Below are 23,797 nucleotides of genomic sequence, written 5' to 3' on the forward strand. Positions count from 1 at the left end.
TGTAGAAACAGCAACCCACTGACCCACAGATCTACTAAGTGGTCAAGCCAGATTTCTAATCATGGTTGATTTGACTCTGAGTACAGTGCTCATTTCATTATATGTTTTTGGTTTTTTTTACTGTGTCTGCATTCTGGGCTCTGACCTGGTGACTTCTTGACTCATTAAGTTTCAAAGCCAACCTTGAGCTCTTGAAAGACCCTCAACCTGAGAGGCACCTTTTCTCTAAAGAGAGCACCCTGCCAAGAGGCACAGGGGCTGAGTAAACCTTTAGGGCATCAGTTCGAGGGCCTCCCCAGTGGCTTCAGGTGGGCCACAGCCTCTTCTGTATGATAGTCAGGAAGGAACCGTGTCCGGGGGCCTTTCCATCCCCAGCCCACCCCAAGGCCGGCTGACTGCAAGGGCAGAGAGGACGGGTGGGCAGCTGCTTTGAGGCAAAACCCAGAAAGAAATCCCAGTCTCACTGGTTTATTTTGGTTTAAAAACCGAGTCGGGTGACAATGGAAACTCCTTCCCTGCTCTCCTCTCCTTTCTGCTCATGTTGACAGTAGCCGGACTTGCTAATTCGGGCTGGGGTTTTTCCCTCCCTGGGCTGTTTTTCTCTTTTATCTTCATCAATTGATGAGAGCTGTGCTGCCTCTTCAAACTGTCGGAAGGTATTTGGGGTTTTGTGTATTTTTTTCTTTCTTTCACATAATTCTGTGGGTCTTTTCCCAGATATGTATTTTATCTTAAATTAACTTCTAACTCAAGTTTCCGCCCATGTGACTTCCAGCGTGAGTTACCAGAAACCACAAGAGAGAGAGAGAGCGTGAGAGCCCCAAAGCTAGCGACATGTCCCTGTGGGGAGCAGAGCCTCTGCACCCCAGAGTGAGGAGAACGCAGGGGTCAGAGGTGGCTGCAGGGCGCGCAGAGGAGGGACCTGCCGAGGGGGTGGGCTGGCGGCCTGGTGGCCTGGGAACAGTCAGGAAGGGAAGGCAGCTGGTGACAAGAGAGCCCAGAGGCACCTGGGGCTGCGTGGAGAGCCCGGAAGCCTGCAGCCATGCCGCACAGCTCCGACAGCAGCGACTCGAGCTTCAGCCGCTCTCCTCCCCCTGGCAAGCAGGTAGAGTCCCCCTTCCCTCCGCGTCCCTCCCGGCTGTCCTGGGGCGCAAGAGGGGCAGGCTCCCGTCCTGCCCAGGGAGCAGAGAGGGGTGCCTGGGGGCGCCAGCGCTCAGTTCGACGTGAGACTTGGTATTTGCAATCCAGCTGAGCCTGCTGGCAGGGACCCCCGTCCTCCCCCCATCCCGCCGGAGCCCCCTTTCCTCTGCGGCCCCCGCGCTGCCCTGGCCTCCGCCTCGCCTGGATTCCCACCTGCGAGGCTTTCGAGGAAGCCAAGGCGAGGAGAACATCAAAGGCTCTGGTCTCTCGGAGGCAAGGCTCTAGGTTTCTCCAAGGCAGTGGGAACGCAGAGGAGGAGCCTCGGAGGGGGCTGCGGGCGTGCACCACGGCCCGGAGCCCCGAGATGTGGCGTCCCAGGAGCCGGCCACCAGGGCCAGAGGGAAGGGGGCCGGGGAAGTAAAGGGATGAAAGAAAAAGCAGTTAGAAGGGAGAAGAACCCGGGCAGCACAGATGGCAGCACAGAGGGCTCTGTCTCGTCCGCTGGGGCACTGCCCCTGGTCCTAGCACAGCCAGCGGAGAGGGATGCTGGCTGCCACCTACACCTCTTCCCCCTGTGGCTTCTGGACCAGGGAAGGAAATCAGCTGGGAGGTCAATTTGGAGACTTGGAGACATTTGCTAGCAGCTCAGCTCAGCTCAGCTCTGGGGAAAACCAGAGAGACTGGGGTAGAGATTCTGGGAGCATTTGGAGTCTAGATTGCAACTTCAAAGTCCAAAGTTTTCAGCTTGGGAGTTGCCAAAAAATGGGGCACCTGCCTGCCTCGCAGTTGGTGGGGCATTCCCTTTCCCACATTTCTTGACATCCATCTCTATAGGAAGGCTTCTTTCTCTTCCAGTACATCGGTGGATTAAAATTTCTTCCATTCTTTTCTTAGCATAGATATCCAAAGAGGGCTTTCAAAGTGCGGCTGCCAAACATGTATATAAACATGTGATATAACATCGGTCATAAATTAACAGAAGAGGAGCAGGTTGGGAGAAGTCCCAGTGGAGACCCCTAGAGGGCAAACAATCCAGTCCTCTGCTCAAGATGGTATCAGGGTGGCTCAGATTGCCTGGAAGTCTGTAGGCTTCTTAGGAAGGAAATTACTCATGGCTTCCATGGTAACGTGGTCCCCATCCCCCTTAGAGGAAGAGCATTTCCTTCCTATCTAACCCAATGCCCTCCTACTGCAATGGCTGGAAGTGTTGGGCAAATTAGTGAGACAAATGCCTGGTGAGCACAGAGTTTTGCCCTAGGAACTGTGCACCTCCAGCCTGTGGGGAGGTGCAGAAGGGTTTCACTCAGACTCGTGCATTTATCCTGCAGTCTCTAGGGGGAAGCTGGAGCTAACCTCTCTGCCCAAGCAGAGGACAAGCTCATCTGTGAAATATACTTAGAGAACACCCAAGGTCCCTTGTCCTCCTAAGTACCCATTCACTACCTGCCACAGCCAGGTAATCTTCACCATTAAAGCCAGTCTTGACTCTAGTTTGTTCTAGGCGTTGAGCTCAGGGTCATGGGGAATGTCAAGGTCACTGAGCATAATGAAGGGAATGCGGGGAAAGAAGAGACAGATCTGGGAGGGGCTTCAGCCCAGGAATGCAGCAGAAGGCACACGGGGTACAAGCCAGTGAGGCTGGGGGTGGGTCTCAGAAAGCATCAGACTTGGCATTGGAAGATGTAACTCCCCAATTACTGGGAGCATATGGGCAAGCTCTTTGAGCCTCAGTTTCCTCACATATAAGATGGAGATAATAACATCAACTTTACAGAATTGGGGAAATAAATAAGAGTGCCTCTGAAAGGGCACTTGTACAGAAGCTGGCACATAGTAAGTGCTCAAAATTTTTGAAAAAAATAGCAAGAAGGTTCTAGGTCAAAGAGTGAGAAAGTAAGGGTGGAACAGCCCCCAAAAGAAGGAGTGATAAAACACACTTCATCGCCTTGACCATTTCCTTCCCAATATAGCTCTATTGAGGCCTCAAGGTCTTCGCCCTCTTCCTGTAACTTTTGGCCAAAAAAGTTATAGAGACCTAAGGGAGTGTAACAGGGTGTGGGAAAGAGTTCCGTTTTGGAGTCAGCCTTCTGGTAAATAGGGGGTGGACAGGCAAATGAAAAGATGAAGGAATGGAAGGATGGACGGATGGACACCAAACAGCACGAGGGCCTGCTCTAGCTCCAAAGAGAGGAGCAGATGTGCCTAATGCTCACGGTCTCTGCTTCCCAGGACTCATCTGACGACGTGAGGAAAGTTCAGAGGAGGGAGAAAAATCGCATTGCTGCCCAGAAGAGCAGGCAGAGGCAGACGCAGAAAGCAGACACCCTGCACTTGGTGAGTGTTCGGACCTTTCTCCACCCTCTTGGGCCTTTGGCTTTGCTCCCAACCACGGTGGATGCTGAGAGCACAGCTCAGAGGGTGGGTGGGGGTGAGGGCTGCGGGGCGAGGTGGGAGACCAGGCTCTCCTTTGAGGATATTGAGAAGATTCTGGCAGGAATGAGCCCGGAGGCTGAAAGAGCAAGGAGCCCATCTTCCTGACCCCTGAGGGGAAATGAGGGGGAAATGAGTGGGGCGTGGGAAGCCCACAGGCTGAATGAAAGGCAGAATCACCTGCTCAGCCACGGAGTAGCCAGCGAAACTCCATCCCTCGTGAGCCTAGAGAGCAGAAAGCAGGACTGTCTCCGGGAGGAATTTAGAAGTTGTGACTGGCTTTGGGGGAGCCCAATATTCTGCATTGCTAGGATCCCATATAGTCCCTGGGAGGCCAGCTGGGCAGCCACCCTGGGCCCTGCATTTGGGGCAAGGAGGTCCCCAGGATGCTGCACATTACTCCTCTTTTCTGAACAGCACTGAGGTTTTATTTTAAAATATCTCTCTTTACTGATACCCCAAGGGGTCTGTGGAAGTTGTGGTTTCAAGTGCCCTTACCCGGCATGTCACCATCCTGGCTGAGTTGCCTTAGTCTCAGGCTTTCTAGAGAAGGCCTGACCCCTGGTCGAGCAGGGGCCCTGAGCCGTGCTGAGCTGCAGTTCCACCAGCAGCCCGAGCCCCAGCTGGCGTTTCTGAATTCTGGCTGTGTGCTCTACCCGCTATGAGCCCTCCTTGCTCCCACACTTAACGCCTGGCCTCTCTTCACTCTGCCCCTTAATTTGCTTCTGTTCAACCAACTCTTACCTCACTGGCTCCTTCCCCTTCCGCCCCTCATCAGTTTCTCCAGCAGCTCTGCTTTTCTGTCCTTCCTCCTGAACCATTCCCAAACGTCCAGCATCCTAGTAATTCATTTCAATGGTAAAAAAGGGCAATTTTACCCAAAAATGAACATGCTTGTGTTTATTTGAAAGATTAGCACAGAAATCAGCCAGTTAGAATAATTGTTTTCATCTTATCAAGGAAAGTAAGATGTTTCTGTGTTTGGTGTCAGATGGGTGCTAGACTTGATTGGGGTGATCAGTTGATAAGGGATATAAATTTCTAATCACTATGCTGTACACCTGAATCAAATATAATATTGTTTGTCCACTGTAACTGAAAAATAAATTTTAAAAAAATGTAAAAGTAAGATGTAGTTTTAGAAAAAAGATGGTTTGTTAAGCTTTGTAAGGAAGCAGAGAGCAGACTGCACCAGCATCTCTGATTGGATGCTAGTGTTTTATTTGAAATGAAATCAGCATATCTTCCATTGCATACTAGCATAGTTTTAAGTTCATAAATATTTGTTGAGTTGAACAACAACAACAAAAGAATGAATGGACAGCAAGTCTGTTCTTCTCTTTGATAACTGTGATCAGCAGTCTTAATGTTAAGTTGTTAGTGATCCTGTTACTTACATGTTGTCCATGATTTCATTATGGCTTAGGGCATCATAACACTCCAGTTTTTCTACTTGAAGCTTGAAAGTCTATGATCACTCACTTTATCTCTATCAGAGTCTGATTCTAATTCAATATTCTTTAGAATGAGCCAACAAACAAAGAAATAAAAATTAGAAAGGCTAAAACCTTCCTTTTTGTGCAAGGAGACAATGTCCTGAGACTGGAAAACTGCTCTAAGCTTTATAAGTTTGTAATTTTTTTAAATGTGGAAACTAAGTATAGCTCCGCAGTCAAAAGGACAGAGTTTGAATCCTAGCTCCACTGCTTGCGATCTGTGTGACAAACCCAAGGGACATTCCTCACCTCCCTCAGAGTCGGTTTCCGGATCTATACAATGAGAAGTGACAGCAACTACCTTATACAGATAGTGCATATAAATAGTTCAACGCAGTGCCTAGCATATAACAAATATTCAAAAATTTAAGTATAATAAGAGTAATATTAATAATGGTTATTATTATAAAAAGCAAAATAAATCATCATAACTATATATTTACATACATTTATATGTTTAGTTATGGTGATTTATTTTGCTTCTTATAATAATAACATCTGTTATATCTATATATCACAGACTTTCAGGGCTGAAAGATTTCTTCAAGGCTGGAACATTCAGACATTGATGCTTCAGACTCCTCTACAACACTCCCCAACCCTGAAGTGGTCCCCAACTTATGCCTGGTCACTTAGCAGGAATGAAGGAGTTTTCCCATCTTCAGCTGCACCACTGACATTCAACCCACTGTCTTCATCAGCCCCTTGGGGACATGTTAGTGAGGGTGATATGTATGTTTCTTTCTTTTGGCAAGTTTTTCAACTCTGACTCAGCTTCTCTCTCCATAAAACAAGAGTTAGAATCAAAAGATTTAGCCCTTCTGATTATATTTGTCATGACTAGATTGAGACAATCTCTGGGGCTTGGAGTCCATGGAGCTCCCAGTCATGTACACGTTAACACCTCCACCCCCAGCTTCAGTTTCTAGAATGTTCCCACCTTCCTCACACCTAAACACAAACTCCTCCCCGCTCCTTTCTTTTGAGCACCACGGAGTTCATCTTCACTTTTTGCCCAATGAGTAGGTCACATCAGAGATTACACAGCAAGCCTGAGATTACAGCCAATGCAACTGATGTTTTTTGACTTCAGGCAGAAGCTTTTGGCAGCAACATATAAATCTGCCACCATCGGAGGGTTTCTCTGTGGTCTCTATGTTTATTTCCTCTCAGATGGTAATCACCCATCTTTTCCATGTATTAGCCTCTTAATTATGTTTATGATTCAGGCAGAAAGCTTGCTGGTTTATCACCAACATTCTTAGGGTTGAGTATTTGGTTTGCCCTCGGCTCCTTTCGTGCTTGGCTCCACATGCTGAGGCTCTGGAATCATTCTCGGGCCCTCTGACCTAGTCATAGAGCTCATCTGCCAGTACTTTAAAGACTAGGGTTTAGAAGCTACTGTGAGTACAGCATCATATAAGGACCATGTTTGTATTAGTGTGCTAGGCTCATATGTGCTGGGTAACATCATCTTCTCGATTTCCACATTACCACTACTATCTTAAAAATACCAAAAGAATTACCTTGTTTCTCCAGTGAAATTGAGGGATACTTCCTATTTAACATTTTCCATACCTATTCTATAAGTGGTTTATACCAAAACACTGTACATTAATTGCTTTTCAAATAACAGAGTAGGGAAAGACCCTCTTTCCACAATTGTGTTTGATCTCATAAAAATGTTACAACATCCCAGCATTGACTGTCCTTCATGTAAACTGGATTAAGTGCTTCTCATAATATCAACAGAGTCCACATTCTGTTTTTATTCTCTTTTTTTGGGTGTCTCACACAGCACCCATCACACTCAGTTCCTCTTCTCCCACGGACAACTGTAGGGTTCATTAGGTTTAGTAAAGACATTGACTGAGAAAGAGAAAGGCACATCTTGACCAGTTCATTTTCTTTTTTAAAAAAAATATCTTTAGTGATTTCAGAGAGAGGAAAGGAGAAGGAGAGAGAGAGAGAAACATCAATGATGAGAGAGTCATTGATTGAGCCCGCAACCCGGGCATGTGCCCTGACCGGGAATCGAACCCCGATCGCCTGGATCCCAGGTCAACGCTCAGCCGCTGAGCCACGCCCGGCCGGGCTTGACCAGTTCATTTTCAAAAGATATCCGTAGCTAATAAGTGGACCCAAGATAATCAGCCAAAAAAACTATTAAAAATAATACAAGAATCCAGTCAGCTTTCAAAGTTAACAAAAAAAGTAATAACTTTCCTATATGCAAACCATAGCCAATTAGAAAATTTAATTGGAGACAAGATTCCAATTATAATACCAGCAACAGCACATGGAAGGAAGGAATAAATTTAACAAAAAATGTGCAGGGTTTAATTTTTAAAATCTGTAAAATTATTCTAAGTGACTTAAAAATACTCAAAATAAATGGGAAGATATACCTTATATAAGCACAGCAATTTTGTTAAATTAATCTAAAATTTAATTTAATGTGATCCCAATAAAAACCCAATAGGACTTTCTGGGATTTTGGAGAGAACTAGATTAGCTGTTCTAAGTTCACAGTGAAAAATAACCATGTGGGAATTTCCAGAAAAATTCTAAAGTGGGGCAATTAGAGAAGATTACCTGAATAAAACATTAAAGGGAATTACAAATATAGAAATAAAAACAATATGAAAAGGACAGACTATTGGATAGAATAGAATACAGAAATAGACCCCAAACAAACTCAGATTTAAGACCCAAGCACTTATGTCAATTTTGCATTTGAACACAAGTTCACACAAGTTCAAATGCAAAGTGACTAGGATGGCACTTCAGACCAATGAGCAAAAGCAGCTATTCAATCAATAGAATTGGGACAACTGGCTAGACATTTGGGGGGAGGGGAGGAGCTAACTTTATTTCTTATACAACACACACACAGATTAAATGTAAAAATAAGAAAGAAAGAAAACTAAAGAAATTTGGGGAAATGAGCATTAAAAAATTTATCTTGGGATGGAGTCTTTTCCATATAAAATAAAAAACCTTGAAACCATAAAGGGAAAGATTGTTATAAATTGCCTTTAAACATAAAAATTGAACATTTCTATCCAATGTTCAAGATTAAAGGCAAATAGCAGGCTGGGGAAAACATCTGCAACACATATGACCAAAAAAGGGCATATTTACTTAATATATGAGAGCTCTTATGAACAAGAAAATGATTAACAACTCACAGAAAAAGTGAGTGGTGATTATGAATAGGCATTTTACAGAAAGAGAGAAATGAATGGCAAATAAACATGGAAAAGATGCTCCTTTTCATAATAGTTAGTAGAGTGACGAGTAAAGTGATATGAAAGGCTCCTGCCAGACTGGCAAAGATGAAAATGCTGCTAATACACGGTGTTCCCAAGGCAGTGGAGACGCAGGTACCACCACACTTGCTAGTAGGGGTCTCGGTCAGTTCAGCTCCGTGTCCACCCGATTCACAAGGGCACACCCTGCGGCCTGGCGATTTTACATATAGGAGCCTGTTTACAAACATGCCGCAGATTACACAGTTATATACATGTCAAGATAATCATTGCTGCGTTTTTAGTCATAGCAAAAACTGGGAACGAGCTGAATACCCATCAGTGAAGGACTAGTTAAACTATAATTTGCTCGTTCCGCGGAATACCATGGATTTGTTAAAAGAACAAGTTACATCTGAATGTGCTAATCGGAAAAGATTATCAAACATCTATACTCTTCAGTGAAAAAGGTGTGAATATGGTACGTAGTTTGCTTCCATGTGGGTTTCTAATAAAAACAAAAATTTATCTGTGCATATATGTGTACATTTAACATTTTTCAAATAGGTCTCCCAAAAAACTGTTAATGGTATTTATTTCTGAAAAGTAGGATGGAAAGTCTAAAGCAGGAGAGAAATGCTTTGCATTTTTTACCTTTTTTACATAGTTTGGATGTTTTTATCACCTGTTTTCATTTTTATACTATAGATGTTGAAGTTTTCAACACTGGTCATTATGACATATGCCTTAGGATGATTTCTTTTCTAATCGATTTCGAGCATTGAATAGTCTTCCACTGTGACGTTGTATCCCTTATAATCCTCCGTAAATCTCCCAGTCGTTTGGGAGAACCAACTGTCAGGATTCGTAATGGGGAATCCTGGGGTCTACAGACTAGACAGGCCCTATAAGGGATGGCAAATGGGTTTCATTTGTGTGGACATCCTGGGTAATTGTCGCGGCTCTCTGCAGCAGGAAGGATTCTGAGACTGTCCCAGGTCGGTGGGAAAGCTGAGATCAATGGAGAAGCTTTGTTCATGACGAGGCTAAAACTAGAGGAGATGGCGGGCAGCCAGTAGCTGTGCTGTTGGCAAGTCAGATCCGGCCTCGAGGGTGGAATTGGAAGCAAGGTAGAGTAACAGGGCCAAATCCGAAAGCTGGGGCTTTGGGTTCTCCCTTGGATGAGGTGGGACAGGCCCTTGCCTGGGGCTGGCTCCTGAAGGACTCTCACGCTAGTTTAGTAAAAGAGAAAGTTTGCCCCGGCCAGTGTGGTTCAGTTGGTTGGATATCGTCCTGTGCACCTTTGTCCTGTGCACCAAAAGGTTGCCGGGTTCAATTCCTGGTCAGGGCACATGCCCAGGTTGCAGGCTCAGTCCCTGGTGAGGGGAGTGCAGGGGGCAGCCGAAACCCATGTTTGTCTCTCTCCCTCTCCCTCTCCCTCTCCCTCTCCCTCTCCCTCTCCCTCTCCCTCTCCCTCTCCCTCTCCCTCTCCCTCTCCCTCTCCCTCTCCCTCTCCCTCTCCCTCTCCCTCTCCCTCTCCCTCTCCCTCTCCCTCTCCCTCTCCCTCTCCCTCTCCCTCTCCCTTCTTCTCTTTCTAAAAATGAATTTAAAAATCTTTTAAAACATCAAAAAGAAAGAAAGAAAGGTTTACAGGTTCCAAGACATCATTTTAATGCTATATATAGCAGACATCATGAGTGGAACTTATGCATGAAATAAAGCTTTAAACTGATGCTATGAGAAATAAGGTGTTTACAATTGGAGGAAAACTGAGTATTGGAGAAAAAGCAGCTAGGCAAAGATGTTAACCTCCTGGGCCCCCTTAGGATGACACTATTGATCTTGGTCTTTTGGGGAGGACTGAAGGACAAGTCTGCTTACAGTCTTTTTCCACGCACAGAGCTCTTTTGCTCTCTCTTGGAAAGCATTCCATAAGGTCTATTGGCATAGAAAAGTTATAAGTAAAAACAAAGCAACAATAACCAAAACCACAAAGAAGCAATGTTCTGACTAGTTCTGCCCTAGAAAAGTTCAGTGTAAAATCAGTGAACCATCTGTGGAAAAGAGACATTTCTCTTGGCTTCCATTGTTATGAACTTCTTATTGAAAACATACTAATTGAACAAATGGCTGTGCACCAGGCACTGTGTGTTACGTGCTCTACCTGTTGTACCTCATTTAATCTGTACAAAACCTTACTCTGCAAGCCCTATATTAGGTTAAGTAACTTGTCCAAGTTCACAGAGCTTGTAACTGGGTCTGCCTGACTTTAAAATCCACAAAGCTATTCTGCCTCTCTCTTCAGCCTCTCGTGAAGATGTAGTCATCTTCCACAGCCTATATCTTCCTTGAATCTCTTCCTGAATTTATTTTTTGTTTTTTTAAGCAATGCTCTCCAAAATTTATACTTTCCTTCCCCCTCATTAGGCCTGGTCAAAAAAGGAAAGATGTCTCTATGCAATATGTCGATATCTCCACTGAAACCATTTTTAAAGAAAGCTGTGCAATGATAAACATTAACATCTTATGTGTGACTACCCTTTGGAGCAGCAGTTTCACTTACAAGAGTTTGATGGGAAAATGTTGCATGGAAATGCTCAGTTCATTGTAATCTGTGAACAGTAAACACTTTATCAATAGTCTAAAATCGGACAGATGCCCAACAATAGGGGATTAAACATATTATGACATTCATACACTATAATTTATGCTGGCACTAAAAGTGACGATGAAGATTGTATTTATCAAAGACAGATGTCAATGACATAGACTGAGTGAAAAAAGTAAGTTACAGAGAGTATGCAGAGCAGAGTCCCGTTAATGTAAAATTTGTGGGTTTGGGTCATGTTTGCATGCATAAAGAGATGTCTGGAAGGACGTTCTCCAAAATGCTAAGAGTGCTTATTTCTGTGCGGTTGAGTTTTGAGTAACTTACTTTACTCGTAGTACTTTACTGTAATTTTTTTTATTATGATGAATGCATATCATCTTTAACTAGAATAAAAAAATTAGACTATTTTCATTTGGGAAGGAAAGAAGTGTCAAGGCAATTCACCACCCCTAATTGCTTGTCCCACTGATAACCAGTCAGCGTGGTTAAATTTGGGAGGCGTATTTGAAAGGACGCCAACCCCATGCCAATCTTAACATTATAAAGAGCTTCTATCCGAATGGGATTGCAGGTCCCAGGACACGAGGTACTGGCTTTGTGAAGCTGTCCTCAGCAGCACCCACACTTCTTTCTCTTGAAAAGAATGGGAGAACCTTACCGAAGAGCCTGTGCCCACGCAGCTTGGGGATTTTCTTAGTCTTCTCTGTAGGACTCGGTCTGGCCCCCGGCTTCCTAGGAAGCGAGACCAGGTCCACAGACACAGTCCCCTTCAGACTGTGGGATATCGGTAGAGAGTCCCGTTATGGGTCCACTTGGTAGCTTGCAGAGGGAGTAACAATAATGACAGTCATACTGCCTTGTTTATAGAATCACAGAATCAAAAGGAAATTCAGAGGTGCATTAGACCAACCTGCCTGTGTTACCGGTGAGAACACTGATGTCTTCCTCAAGGACAACCAAGAACCCAAACCTCTTGCCTTCCTAGCATTAGCTTTTTAAAAAATCTATTTATTATTATGTATTGATGAGAGAGAGATTCCTTCATTATTCCATTTATTTATGCATTCATTGGTTGCTTCTGTATGTGCCCTGACTGGGGATGGAACCCACAGCCCTGGCATACGGGCATGTCGCTCTAATCAACTAAGCTACCCTGCCAGGGCCCCACCACTAGCTTTTACTTTGTGCCGTATTGCTAAACAGGACTTTGCCCTGCAGATGATGTTGCTTTGACGTGTTCTTTTGCAAAGAGTAAACCAAGGAGTAAGCAATTAACCAGTTCATCTGAACGACCTAGAGGCTCTTCCATAGCAGAACCCAAGCGTACAGCGAGAGACCAGAAAGGGAGAGTCCAAGACTGAGAGGGACTGAAGTTTAAACGTTCCTTTATTTTAAAAGGCCTAAGTTGTAACCCAAAATGAAAAGGACAATGACGTACTGGGGGAAATATTTGCATCAAATCAAATAAATGCAAATTTAATGTTTATGCCATAGAAAGAACATCCTTTTTAAGAAAAACATCAAGACTCCAATAGATTAGTGGGCAGAGGCTATGAACATAAAGCTTATGTAACCTTTTCCCTACCGAAATGAAAATAACCCTATTTTCTATTCTGATTGTGAAAATGATACACACGAAGGGTTTCTCAACCTTGGCACTATTGACATTTTGAGTCAGATAGGTTTTTGGTGTTTGTGTGTGGGGAGGTTCTGTGCATTGTAAAATGTAAAATCTACCCACTAAATGCTAGTAGCACCCCCTTAGCCCCAGTTGTGACAATCAAAAATATTTCCAAACCCCACCAAATGTCCCCTGAGGGGCAAAATTGCCCCTGGTTGAGAATGCTGTGCTAAACAGACACTAGGAAGTTCTTCCTCCTTAGCAATCGATAACTTGTAACATTAATATGAAATTAAGAAACTTCCAAAAAGCTAGTTGGCCAAATAAATTATTTAAAATTATAACACCTAAATGCCAATGAGGTTGTAGTGAAACTGATGTGGTGATGTCGTACATCTCAGTACCCCTTTTTCAGTAATACCATGAACTGGGAGCCTGCCTGTGGCCTGAGCCACAGTAACCTCACTCCTAGGAATTTATCTAGGAAACAATTGAACAAACTATCAAATACTAGTATGCGTCAAGGTGTCCACTGCAGCATGATTTATAACAGCAACATTTTGATAGCAACCAAAATGCCCAACATTAGAAAACCATTTTAAGTAAATTGTGGATCATCCATTTGATGATATAGCCATTAAAAATAATAATTTATGGTGATTAGGACAAAATTATGATAGAAAGGAAAATACAGATTTGTGTCTGTACTATGATTGAGAGTTTATTAAAAATAGGTGTTTTTATGTTTGTTGAAAAGGACCAGATGGCAACAGGTATAAATGAAAACAGTTGTGTTAGAAGACTAGGATCACGGTCGTGTATAATTTTTAAAAAATATCTTCAATGTAGTTATACTGTATATTTTTTATTTAAAACCATAAGAAAATGGTCAACTAGAGAGCTCAGTGGGCTCTGGAGGAGATAACGGGTAAGAACAGAGAAGATGTCATTGACCTAGAATTTGGGGATCAGGTTTTGATAGGGGGGTCTTATCACTTACCCTACAAACGGAAGCACTTTTGAGAGTGAAAAGGGGCACTAGTGAAAATTATGCCAGGACAATAGGTACAAACTGGGACTGTCTCAGTCAACATCTGCTCATCTAGATTTAGAGGAACCAAGAAGGGTGAGCTGGAGCTCTTCAGAAAATTCAAGGGTAAGTGATAAACGTCTAGGCCAAGTGGAGGGACTAGAGCCCTAGCGCTAAAATGCAATCTCCTGAACCTGGGGACCCTGCAACTAAAATATTTTCTGGGTACTCAGCTGGCACAAGAACATGCCTTATTGCTATAGGGGTGGGGCGGTCCAGAAAATTATAAAAGCAAAGGCCCTATTCCCAGTACTAGTGCTAATGTCAACAGAAACGATTTATTCTGCTGTGCGAGTACGTGATGGTCTCCTATGTGCCAGGTGCAGTTTGTTCCAGGCACTGAGAATACAGCAGTGACAAGACAGACAGTCCCCGATTTCACGGACCATACATTCGGTTGGAAGTCAGACTGGAAAATAGACAAATAAATGAACACGTGAATCACACGAAGTGAAGAGTGCTTTGAAGAAAATCAGGGTGTCGTTAATGGTGAAAGTGACTAGGAGGGGGATGGGGACAGGGATCAGGGAAGGCCTCTCTGAGACCCTGACACCTGAGGTCAAATAGGAGTCAAAGAGAAGGCGACTTGGGAGATGGGGGAGAGGTGCTCTCAGAAGAGCCTTGAGGCCAACCTGAGCCTAGGCAGTCAAGGGTCAGACAGGTGCTTTGGGGCTGGGGACAGGCTGAGGGAGGCGGGGGGAGCTCAGGAACGAGGCAGTTGTGCTGTGGGAAACAGGAGCCTGATCGGGGAGGGGGGAGGCGGTCAACAAAACTGCTTCAAATCCTGCCTGGGGAAGGTATCTGAACATAAATCTGATCTACAAAATAGGAAGCAATAGCACCTCACTGGGCTGTTTAAGAGTTAAATGAGAGAATAAATACAAAAACAAAGTAATACTGTTATTTTATGTTTGTTTTGCATATGGGAAAAGCTTGTATTTACTCATTTATTTAATGTAGAGAGCCTGGCATTTTCTTATAAATCAATCAGGTGAAGATATCAGATGTGTCTTCATATATAAAAACACATGGCCTTCTTTCCAGTTGTTTATAAAACTTTAAGAACAGTACCTGTCGCTTGGCTTTTCACTGCAGCTGGTCAAGTCTCCTTCATTGGGTCTGGATGGGGAAGGTCAAGTCCGAGCTAGGGCGATTACCTGCAGGGTTCTTAACGTTGTGTAATTCTGCTACTTCCACCCCGTTGCGTCAGTTTGGGGAACAAAAATGTTGCTAAGCAGGGATCTGACCTGGACTTTTTTTTTTTTTTTAATGATTCTCTTACTCTCATTTGTAACTATCCTGAATTACAAAGTAGAAGGTATTAAAGTACTTAAAAAGTTGGTTAAACACTCCTAGGAAGCATGGACATCACAAATTTCCTTCGTAGACTCTTCATTTGCAGGTCTCAGATTTTGGTCAATGACTGTAGAGTCCAAGTTGCCAGGCACTGTCCTAGTCACTGAGGACAAAGCAGTGAAGACAAGGAGAGTCCCTGTCCTCCCGGAGCCCAGTAATTCAGAACTCGTTTGATAACGTTACAGTGAATGAGACTCGAATAGATGCCCCAGCTCTTGTCTTTCCATCTTAAAAATGAACTATTCTGGACTATGTGAAATTGTTTTCACCAAATATAATGTAACAGTAATAGTAAGGCACTTTGCCTTACTATTTAGAAATTTCTTTTTTACTTAGAAATGTTCTTTCACTTTTTTAAAGTTCTTTATATTATATTTATATTAGTTATACTATCTGTTATAAAATAAAATACATTTACTAAAGAAGAAATATTAAATATATACATATATAATAAAATAAATGTAATAAAATGAAACCTTGTATATATTATTTATATTCTTATATTATTTTTTAATTTATTTTATTTTTTTAAATATGTCTTTATTGATTTCAGAGAGAGAAAAGGCCAGGGAGAGAGAGAGATGGAAACATCAGTGATGAGAGAGTCATTGATCAAGCCCGCAACCCGGGCATGTGCCCTGACCTGGAATCAAACCCCGATCGCCTGGATCCTAGGTCAATGCTCAACTGCTGAGCCACACCCGGCTGGGCTCTTCTATTTATTTTTAAGACAAATCAGCTATGGACATGATTCTCAAACTAGTTGCTCACTTAGCTCACCTGGGAAGTATTTTTTTAAAATATTGACACCTGAGACCCACTTCAGAACAATGAAATTAAAATCTTTCCAGGGTTAAGTTCATGAATTAAGGTTTCTAAAAGCTCTTCAGGTAATGGCCTTATGCAGCCAGGGTTGAGAATTGGGGAGCAGCGACATTTGCACCTTGTCAGGAGCATGTGGTAAAATGTGAGGAGTGACTGTGGGGTAATTATATGGGCATATACCCAACACTCAGTCTCGGAGCCCTAGCAACTTAACATAAACAAACAAAATTCAAACTTTTGTGTTGACGCCAATGATCAGTTGTTTGTCTTTCAGAACTAGGCTTCCTAGTGATAACCTTTCTAACTTCAGGTATCAGTCAGGATTGCAGTCAGTTACAAATAACAGAAAACTGTCAAACAGAGTCACCGAGAAGTCATGGTTTATTTTTCTCACATAACACGCTATTCAGAAGTGGACAGACTAGGGCTAGTGTGAGGATGTCATCAAAGCTCCATGCTCCTTCTCTGTCTCTGCACAGCCATCACAGTATGTGACTTTCATCCTCAAGGCTCCAGCTGGCTGCTGGACCCCAGGCATCAATCTGTCCTGGTGCTGAGGGAGGGCAGCCTTTGTCCTGGTGAGGCTTTGCGTTTTTAGTTGGGAGAATTCTCTACCCCTCCTACCCCCAAGGTACTTCTGCTTATATCTCATTGGTCAGGATCTGTCGCACGGTTTGGAGCAGCTGAGTGAAGAATTCTTTCCCCAGTCTCTCTAGAGGAAAGTAAGGGGAAGGAGTTTGGGGTACATGCTGAGTGGGTGAGCCTCTACTGGGGTGGGCAAAAGTAGGTTTATAGTTGTAATACAAATAAGTAATACATCAATTGATAAATAATAATACAAGAATAAACTCTGTGCTTCGTGTACTCACAACTGTAAGCGTGCTTTTGCCCACCCCTGTAGTGTTTCTCACATAGGAGGTCAATGAACTCATAGCCCTGAAAGCCGGTGAATAGTTGACTGGACTCCAGATAGGGTCCTGAGGGATGGCTGGCATGGCTATGCATCAAGTGACAATGAGGGTGCCAGTGGTCCTAGAGCTCTAGCTTTAAGGCATGAAAGTGAAGATTTCTCAGAATTAGACATATACATTATTCAGTGCAAAGGCCTGTGGTTTTGCGATGCTTTTCCTTTCCTCCTCGGGTAAGGAACAGGCATTGGGCGGTTTCCCCAGACTAGTGGGAGTCATAGGCATAGATGCCACCATGGCTTGGGCAGTGTCCTGTCTCTCAGTCTGCAGACTTCAGGGATGGCGGGCTCTGCCCTATGTGAGCATTTGGTGGAGCGGGGCTGGTAACTGATGGAGATAGAACATATAACTGGGGGTGAGGGATATAAGCTTCACACACTACTCTCATATTTAAGTGGGGTTGAGAGCCAAAATGTCACCCTACCAATAAGTGACTACATGTTCTGTTGATGAAGAAACACACAGGGACTGTTTTCACCTTTCTGGAAACTGTGATTATAATATTCAAGGAGAAGGTCAAGGCACTAAACCAGAGCTGCGGGAAGGAGAACCAAGCCCTGCTCACAACCCCTGGAGAGTCCCCTCCAGGGCCTTGGGCAAGAACCTGTCCTTGGCCTGGGTTCCAGCTGGCTTCCCTGTGGGTTAGGGACCTGCCTGGGGAGTCCCCCTCATTCAAGAGCGCTTTGAGCGACCCTCTCCTTGGCCCCTCCAGGAGGGAATTCCCCAGAATGTTCCCACACCCCCACGAAGCTTCCTCAGCCACCCCCGAGCTGCTTGTGGTTCATGATAGGAGTGGCCTCAAGTAGCCCCACAGGTGAGGGTGAACTGTGAGCATTAGCATCTGGATTTGCCTGAGGTAGGGAAAAGGGCAAGATTAAATTAGAAAGCAAACCGAGCTGAGGCCTCACAAGAGGTAATTATCAAATATCATAAGATTTAAACAGACTTCAAAGTCAAGAGAGGATGGTGGACACCCTCTGAAGCCAGACTGCCTCAATTCAAATACTGGTGCTACAACTTACAAGCTGTGTGACCTTGAACAAATTACTTAACTTCTCTGTACCTCAGATTTTCCTCTTCTGCAAAAATGCGCATAATAATATTATTTACTACATTAGGTGTTGCAAAGCTTAAATATAATAACTGTAAGGTACTTAAAAGAGTGATTGGCACATGGTAGCATTCAATAAATGTTAGTTATTAAGTCAAATTGCATCCCTCTGTCTCCAACACACACACACACACACACACACACACACAATCTCAACAAGTGAGGGTTAGAGGCTCTAGTTTGCCAATACACTCAGGTAGTCAATTTGGAATCTGAAATATTCAAGAGTTGAAGGCTTGGAGATCTTCTAATCCTGTGGTTTTCGACTTTCAGTGCACATTAGAATCCCTGGGGGAGCCCTTTACAACCCAATGCCCAGGCTGCATCCTAGACTGATTAAATCAGAAGCAAGCATCAGTATTGTTCAAGTGCCCCAGGGCATCCTCGTGATCCCAATGTGTGGCCAAGATTGAGTCATTGTTTTGGTCCAGTCTTCCTGGTTCAAAGTGAGTCAATGGGCTCAGAAAGGGTCACCTGACCAGGATCAGACCCAGGACCCCTGACCCCAGTTACCACTGATGAAGCCCACCGTTTCCGCGTACTTTGAGCCTCACTTAGCATCTGGAGAAAAGTCTAGCCTGGGGTGAGTTAGCCCTCTAGCAGAGTAGCTGGACAGGAGATTCCCTCCCAACTCAGGGCAGGAGGGAGATGCCCAGCTCTGTGATTGGAAGTATGACCAACTCAGGGATCTTGTACTCTGCTGTATTTAAAGATCACCCAAACTGAGACCCAGTCTTTTTTTGGGTGACTATAGGATAGCCAAGGACTTCTTAGTAACACTATAGACTTTTAGCCAATTAAGTTACCACTCTCTCAGGAGAATCGGTTGGGTGTGCTAGACAGTGCCCAGGGCTGAGCTGGGGGGGAAGCCCAGAGCCAAGCCCTGCTCTGCTCCTACGTGGTTATATGGGAATTTGGTACAATCACTCATTCAAAGTTCCTGGACCTCTTAGGTGTCTTGAGGTCAGTCCTATAGCCCCTTTTCTCAGCAGCTGCTGCCACCAGCCCAGTCATTTGCAGGGGGGGGGGCAGAGTAGGTTTTCCCCAGGGTCTCAGTTGACCTCTCCTGTAAAGTGGGGCTGATGATAATAGCAGGCCTTCCACATCCATCTCAGAGGGTTATTGTGAGGAGCCCAAAGGACCTAAATGAATTCCGAACAGTAGAAAGCAGGTTATGTGGAAGGACAAGTGCAGGCCCCTCCCCCACTGCAGCAGAACACATGCATGTTAGAAGCGGAAATTTTCGTCCCAAATATTCCTTTCCTCTTTCCCCTCACCAAGTTCTAGGTTTCCAGCCCCTGTTGGGAATGCGATCATTGCAGCTCTGTGTAAACAGCTGCTCCCTGACCATGTTTGCCAGCCGGCCCGGGTGAGCCCTTTCCAGGGCCTGACTGCCCCAGGGAGGGCCGAGTGGACCGAGCACTGGGGGGGGGGGGGGGGCGGAGGGAGGAAGCCCCGGGTCAGCCACTTCCTCCCACCAGGGCGCCTGGCTGGCTGCATGGCCCCGGCTGGCAGCGCTGCTTTCTCTGGGGCCCCAGCAGGAAGCCGTCTTGCTCCCCAAGGTAAAGGCAAGTTTGCTCTTAGGTGGCGGTTTTCTGGTTAGAGGCGGCAGTGGTTGTGAACCCCTCCTGGAGCTCTGGGGCCTGCAAGCCAGTGGGGGCAGCGGGAGAGGAGAAAGCTAGGGGGGCTCAGCCGAGCCCGCTCAGCCGGAGCTCAGAGGAACCCGCCCCACTTCCCGAAAGCCCGGCCTGCCTCGAGGCGGGGAGAAGGTCAGAGCCGTTGGCCCCTGTGCCCGCCTACCCTGCCCCTCCCTTCTGCCTGGGGTTTGCCCAGGCTCTTCGGAGCACAGAATTTACAGTAAATGTTGTCACCAGTGGAAACTCTCAGAGGGGGCGAGCAACAGGCCTATGGGAAGGGACCAGCACTCCAGGCCCCCAGTTCCCGTCTCACCAACACCCCCTACCCCTCCCGGTCGAAGTGTTGTTGTAGCTTACCTTTCGGTAAGGAGGGGATGCCCTCCCTATGGGATGTGCCCGGAAACGTCTAAAATGGTCATGCAGCCGCACCTTGCCCAGGACGCAGCCAGTGGCTCTGACTCTCGGTGCCCCACCCACCCCCACCCCATTTTAGAGATGGGGGTTTCCTTTGTACTTACCTAGGCACATTTGCTAGCTCAGAGCCACAGGCCGGAAATGCCAGGCTGAGGCTGTGCATGATCACATCTGCCCTTTATAAACGGGTGGGAGCTGGCTCCATGGGTAAGGGCACTGCCACACACTCCTCTGCCATTTTCCAGGATTCAGGGTTAGGGCACTTGGCAATGTAACTAGCTCGCTCCGTTAGCCTGCAGCTCATGCTCCTAGTGGATCAAGGCAAACTTTCAATGTCAAGTTATCTGCCATCTGCTCACTTCCCATCATAATTTCAAGTCAATTTCTAGTCCAGCAGTTGATATCATCAGCCAGTCAATCAAATATTTGGGTTCATATGTACTATGTGCAGGTACTTAATAAGTGCTTGAATAATTAAAACAAATTTAATATCATATTTAACTCATGTTTTCAGACATGTCTGATCAGCAGAATAACCTAAGGCACTTGTTTAAAATTCAGATTCCCAGCCCTGGCCAGGTAGCTCAGTTAGTTGGAGCAAAATCTCCAGATACGCCAAGCCAAGTTTTTGGGTTTGGTCCCTGGTCAGAGCACATACAAGAATCAACCAATGATTGCATAAATGAGTGGAGCAACAAATCGATGTTTTTCTCTCTCTCATCAATAAACTAAAAAAAAATAATATCTTTTTTAAAAATTCAGATTCCAAGAATTCACCTTAAATCCCAAACCCACTGAGTTTAAATCTCTAGATTTCAGGAAGCACCTGAAACTCTATTTTTAACAAGCCCTTGAATTAATTCCAATGACATGGCAAGTTTGAAAAATGCTGACCTAAATCACACAGAACAGCACAATAAGGCCTGGACTCCAAATATTAGGTTGCTTTTTGAACTGAAATGTAATTTATTTGCATCTTCGGGGCCATTTTCCCTTCCTCTGTGGGCACCAGTGATTAGTGGAAAAGATCTGTTTCACTGAGTCAAGGCACGTGAACCTTAAAAAACACATTGGAAATTAAATTGCCCTGGGTTTTCTGAAGGTGGGATTGTTTTTCCAGTAAATGCTAATTCCAGAGTGTCATTATTGATTAATTAATGAATGACATGATCAGTAATCAGCACTCTTTACCCTGAGTTTTCCTGGTCAGCATGTATCTGATGGTTTTCCTAAGCAACAGGGGAAAGATGTTCCTGGAAGAAAACCCACAGGTGCTTGGGACACACCCAGAATGTTGTATAACAGGCTCTTGGGTGAGTGGAAGGAACATAGTGGAATCAAACACTGTGGTGGATATTGACCATTTAATATTTATTGAGACCCTAGGTGTTCTAGACCCTGGGCGACACAGGTAATTCACCATGGATTCCATTTGTAAGACTAAATACAAACACTGGGACCTCTTGGAAAACACATGGAATGACATAGAGTGGAATAGAGTGAAATCAGTAGAAGATGTTTTCATAAACTCTTTTCCATTTTTTTAGGCTAAGGCCTGCCAGCCAGTTTCCTTTGACATACACTTGCCACTCAACCCATATACAGACTCACAGAGACCCATGTACATACATGCACACACAAATTCACACGTGCATTCACACACACACCTCTACTGGTTGGAACCATATGAAACTGACACTCTGACAGGTCAAAACAGACAAATATCAGCAATTTCATGTGGTTCAACCTAATATCTATGAATACACACGTGTATAGACACATGCTTATACAGATGCACCCATGCAGCACTGCAAACATCTATGCACGTGTGCACATACATGTGCAAATTCACCGAGCCCTGCTCCTTGGATGGGCCTGTAAATCTAATCTGGCTCCTCCTGCTACCACCCCACCCTCAGATCGTGGGGTTTGCCCTGCCATTAATCTCCAATGCTGGTCCCTCCCCTCACAGGAGAGTGAAGACCTGGAGAAACAGAACGCCGCTCTGCGCAAGGAGATCAAGCAGCTCACAGAGGAGATGAAGTACTTCACGTCGGTGCTCAGCAGCCATGAGCCCCTGTGCTCAGTGCTGACCACCAGTGTGCCCTCGCCCCCCGAGGTGGTGTACAGCACCCACGCCTTCCACCAGGCCCACGTCAGCTCCCCGCGCTTCCAGCCCTGAGCTTTTCCAGAGATGGGGGAGAGCAGAGCCACAACACCCCAGTCCGCGGCTGCTCCACAGGCCTCGGGAGGGCACACAGACTGTGGCCAGGCTGCCCTCACCCCTCAGAACCCTCTCCACCTGGCGATGTGGAGACAGAGGCCTTGCAGGACCGAACACAGGACTGACGCAGGAAGTGGGTGAGGGCCTCCCAGGAAGGTGGCAGCCCGTGGGTGTGTGCAGGACCCCATGGGGGTGGGAGGCCTGACCCAGAGTTGTGTAAGTACAATGCCCAAGACCCAGAGCACAGAGGGTGGAGGGCAGGGAATCATTATTTTTCTAAATAAATGTCTTAAAAGAAACTCTGGCAAGGCAGTTTCCCTTGAAACCTTAAACTGTGTAAGGCTGGGGTCTTTTTTTTCCTTGGCCTTAAGGGCCCTTAAAGCTCTGGAGACTCCACTAATATCTCTTCTTTTCCATTGTGTGTTAATCTACTTGGGAAACTGGGGTTTTCAAGGGCTCTTCAGTCCTCCCTCTAGGTATCTTCATGATTTTCCTCCCAAATCACCTCACCATGACCTCTCTTCCATTCCTCATTGCCTTGTACTTTCTAGATTGTCAGAGGGTCATTCTCTGGACAGGGAGGGCCAGTGTGAGATGCCATTCAGTGCAATGGTCATTCAGGTCACTGCTCCCATGTCCCAGTCCCACAACGACACTTACTCAGCTCCATGCATCCAGCCAGCCCTGGGCGACTCAGCGTGCCAGGCCCTGTGCCAGGCATTCTAGTAACACGAGGGCAGCCCTCACACATAAGGCAGTGCTTTCCCCATGCCCTCATGGGGCACATGAGGCAACGTGAGGCTTAGAGATGTGGGCACGTTCCTGCCAATGGGCCTACATGTCCAGCTGAAGATGCCACCTCCCTCGGGAGCTGTCATAGAGCACACACCTTTGCCTGTCTCCCTCCACGAGGCTCCGCAGGCTGCCGTTTTGAGCACAGTTTGAGGGCGGCAGTGGCTCAGGTAACACAGGGTTGTTGCAAATTCACAATGTTGGCCAAGCCTAAAACCAGTGTGCTCTGGTCCCCCCACTCCAGTGTCCACCTGCTCCTCAGAGATTCCCCAGGCCAAATGCCAGCTGGCCTGCATGCTATAGCCATACCCAGAGAGCAATGGAGGGGCACCCACACAGCCCTGCTGAGCTAGCTGAGGATGCAAACGACAGCGATTGCAGCGGGAGGTCCGATTCAGCCCCTTCGGCAGCTACCCTCAGTCTCATCCCTTGGTTCTTCAAAAGGAGGGCCACTGCCCCTGGCCTCCCTGCTGACAGCCATCTGGGGATGTGGTGACCGCAGGAAAAAAAGGGGAGCAGGTCTGTTTCCCTAGGAGCAGGCCTGTTCCTCCTCAACCTGCAGGTCAACAGTTCTGGTTGGTTTGAGGCAAGGTCTCAGCTCTGGACCTCTCCTGCCCAAGACTCCCCTGCCCCATGGAATTGTGCCAGTATTGGGCCAGTGTGATTACTGAACTCTGCAGAGGCCTGGAAAAGTGGCATCCTCACATGACCTCCTTGTGGCCTGTCGATGGGAAGAGTCCAACTCAAGGACCTCTGAGGGTGCATTGCCACCGTTGGGCCCTCATCCCTGAAGCTGATGCCCATGGATGTCCAGTGTGGGGGAACTGGGCC

General features: G+C 45.7%; 1 protein-coding gene across 1 annotated transcript; it reads left to right on the forward strand.

The window, feature by feature from the left end:
• Positions 1-803: 803 nt before the first annotated feature.
• BATF (basic leucine zipper ATF-like transcription factor) lies at positions 804-22,502 on the forward strand. The gene is made up of 3 exons (XM_081140596.1): positions 804-1,105; positions 3,370-3,474; positions 21,923-22,502. Exons 1-3 carry the CDS (start codon positions 1,043-1,045, stop codon positions 22,130-22,132), a joined length of 378 nt encoding a protein of 125 aa, XP_080996722.1. The 5' UTR covers positions 804-1,042; the 3' UTR covers positions 22,133-22,502.
• Positions 22,503-23,797: the final 1,295 nt, after the last annotated feature.

The sequence above is a fragment of the Miniopterus schreibersii genome (assembly GCF_964146895.1).
Source record: "Miniopterus schreibersii genome assembly, chromosome: 1".
NCBI classification, from domain to species: domain Eukaryota; kingdom Metazoa; phylum Chordata; class Mammalia; order Chiroptera; family Miniopteridae; genus Miniopterus; species Miniopterus schreibersii.

Bases quoted from the DNA above. Each gene is read 5' to 3' on its own strand.
- BATF (XM_081140596.1), top strand. From the start codon at position 1,043: ATGCCGCACAGCTCCGACAGCAGCGACTCGAGCTTCAGCCGCTCTCCT. The intron at 1,106-3,369 runs GTAGAGTCCCCC...TCTGCTTCCCAG, and splicing joins CTCCTCCCCCTGGCAAGCAG to GACTCATCTGACGACGTGAG. The intron at 3,475-21,922 runs GTGAGTGTTCGG...CTCCCCTCACAG, and splicing joins AAGCAGACACCCTGCACTTG to GAGAGTGAAGACCTGGAGAA.